Source organism: Sinocyclocheilus rhinocerous, unplaced genomic scaffold (assembly GCF_001515625.1).
Source record: "Sinocyclocheilus rhinocerous isolate Xijiao unplaced genomic scaffold, SAMN03320098_v1.1 scaffold558, whole genome shotgun sequence".
NCBI classification, from domain to species: Eukaryota; Metazoa; Chordata; class Actinopteri; order Cypriniformes; family Cyprinidae; genus Sinocyclocheilus; species Sinocyclocheilus rhinocerous.
The window spans coordinates 1733400-1736390 of NW_015634502.1; the positions used below are offsets into that span (position 1 = coordinate 1733400).

Genomic DNA, 2991 nt, shown 5'->3' on the forward strand with positions numbered 1-2991 from the left:
AATAATAATAATAATAATAATAATAATAATAATAATAATAATAATAATAATAATAATAATAATAATAATAATAATAATAATAATAATAATAATAATAATAATAATAATAATAATAATAATAATAATAATAATAATAATAATAAATATATACAAGATTTATCCTGCCTTTTTCTGGATTGAAAGACAACTATAGACTATCACATTTTTAACCCTCTACCGCATGGTGTGGCCATATGGCAACATGGTCTTTGTGTTCATTTCCTTGCCACTGTCTCTTTAAGAGAACATTCTCGTTTTTTTTGTTGGAAAGAGAAGACCTTAGTTTAGCCAATGATGTGCTTTGGGTAAGTCACATGACATGCAGTTTTTTTCTGTGGCGAGATTTCTGACAGACTGCCGTCTCTTGTCGGTAGTAGCTGAAAGCAAACTAAAACGTCAGTAACAAACAAGGACCAGTCCGTGTCACTTCCACAAAAAAATCGGAAACATCACTGTTATGATGTTATGATGACATATTCACCTCTCAAAAAAGTTTTTATAAAATTCGTTTTTGGTAAATCATTCAAATGTATGTGTTGCCAAGTGGCAACACTGTGCAATAGTGGAATGACATTATTACAATAGTTTAGCTAGCTAGCAAGGTCAGCTGCAATTTGTTAAGCTGTAACAATAACAACATTAATACTAGTGAAATAATGTTGATTAGTCGTATGTTAATTGCATTTGTATTATGGATATAATCAAATTGAAATGGCAATTTTACTTTTGATTAAATATGAATACAGGTAACATTACATCAGTGAGCACGGCCATATTCTATGGCAAGGTAATTAAGAAAAGGGCAGAACTGGTTCTTCCTGCAGATGAAAAAAACAGCTTTTTAAAGTTTCATTCATAAAAAAGGTGATCTTTCAAGGATTAAGGGGGGATGGAGGGATGGGGGGCTCATGTTCATAGTCTTCCTCTCATAAGATTGTGTAATGCTGAATTTTCATGAACTGCAATGTTTTTGGTTTTATGTCAATGTTTTATGATACATGATATACAGTATTATATTTGTTTTAACTGTATAAATTTGCAGTTTAAATAACATTCATGAAAAATGTAATGAAATTAAAACAATTATAAATCATTATTCAGCAAAAAATAATGGAATAAATAAAAGCACAAGTTGTTGGAAAGTATGTATAAGGTGTCAATTATAAGTAAGTATTGTGTTAAAGCTTATAATAGCACCAATTGAATCAACACAAACAACATTTCTGAGGGAAAATATTAATTATAAGTAAGCTTACACTTATTCTAAGTTAGATCCACTATTGTATGCTGTTGCCGTATGGCAACATATCATAAAGTACCTTAAAATAATATTTTTTTCAAATTTTTTTTTACAGCACTTCAAGTTAAGCCATTCTTAGAAAAGAAAAAGAGTCAAATATTTTTTTCTATAGGTCTATCGTAATGTGTGCGGTAGAGGGTTAAATAATGAAATATATTTTCATTTCATAGGCTATAACAAATCATCTCAGTACACAGATACTAATAAATCAATAGCTTCTTTGACTAAATACATTTTGGGACATTTTGAAGGAGACTACACGACGATGAATTAAATAATAAAAAAATTAATAAAATAAAAATAAAAGAGATTTAATACTTGTTATATATTATATAATAAGATGTATCAATCAAGATTAATTATTCAGTGAATTTAATCCTAAAAGCAATATTGATGACAGACATTATGTTGTCAAAAAAAGAGCAAATGAAAAATAAAAGAACATTCAACACAAAAGAGTACTGATACAGATACTGCACGTGCTGATGTTCATGTGCTGATTTTCGTGTAGTGACCAGTGGGGGCAGCGTCGGCCCCGTTCGGGACAAGTAGCAAATTAAACGGGGGCGAAGAAACGTCTCCCGCGTATTACGACTTGTCTTTTTCACATTGGAAAATGTGAGATTTTTTGTTTTGTTTTATAATTATCAGAAGATTTAAAAAGATGGCAAGTCTCAGTCAGGAGCTAAAGCGCTGGGCTGTTGAGGAACTTGAGTTGCCAGTAGCCAGACTCCCGGATGACGGCTATATAAAGACGTTAGTGAGTTATATGAATGAATTATAACATTAATCCTCATCAACGATTTTAAACTGATCACGTGTTTACATTTTATCTAGGTTGTGTGTCGGTCCTGGAGCTTCCATTTGGAAGTATATCACGCAACATGTTTATAAGGAAAGGTGCGACCTCAAGATTTCACAGTCTCTGTGTTTACTAATTGTTACGTGTTCTTAAATGCACTGTTTCTGATTATACAATATTCCTTTGACATATATCTTACAGGAACGTTCGAGTCATGAGGGGGAATATTCAGTGGTATCCTTTAAGTTTTCTGACAATGTGATGTGTTAATATGCATTATGTTATTATTATTATTATTATTAGTAGTAGTAGTATTATGTGCTGGGTTGTTATTGCAGATTAAAACTAAAACTATTAAATTCGTTTTTTGGTAATTAGATTAAAGTTGAAATAAAAGAAAATAAAAATGTTCGATAAGAAACTTGTTGCCTCTGCAACTAACTGAAGTAAAAAATAAATGAATTAAAAAAAGCTTAAGTCGAAGTACTATAATGACTGAAATAGAAAAGAATGTAAATAGAAATGTTAAAAAATTATAAAATGACAAAATCACATGACAAAACTTAAATTGAAATGAAAACTGAAGATATATAAAACCTAATTCCAAGTATTAATAAATAATGTAATAGTATCTGAATAATATTAAAATATCAGTGATTTTATGACACAAAACATTTACATAGATATACGCAGTGTTGGGCAGTAACTTAGTTACTGTAATAATATTACTTTTTGCAGTAACTAGTAGTGTAACTAATTACTAATAAGATTTCAGTAATAATATTAGTTACGATCCATAAAACAGCTTAGTTACTTTTGATGCCTCAACCCCGCTGATTTAAAATCCAAC

The 2991-nt window shown here is 29.8% G+C and overlaps 1 protein-coding gene across 3 annotated transcripts in view; it reads left to right on the forward strand.

The window, feature by feature from the left end:
• Nucleotides 1-1895: 1895 nt before the first annotated feature.
• LOC107745798 (HAUS augmin-like complex subunit 5) overlaps nucleotides 1896-2991 on the forward strand; it is a 7561-nt gene continuing 6465 nt past the window's right edge. For all 3 annotated transcript variants that reach the window (XM_016559790.1, XM_016559791.1, XM_016559792.1), the window contains exons 1-3: nucleotides 1896-2095; nucleotides 2177-2239; nucleotides 2343-2375. In XM_016559790.1, coding sequence (XP_016415276.1) covers nucleotides 2004-2095; nucleotides 2177-2239; nucleotides 2343-2375 — 188 coding nt within the window. In that variant the 5' untranslated portion in view covers nucleotides 1896-2003. The remainder of the gene's footprint in view (nucleotides 2096-2176; nucleotides 2240-2342; nucleotides 2376-2991) is intronic.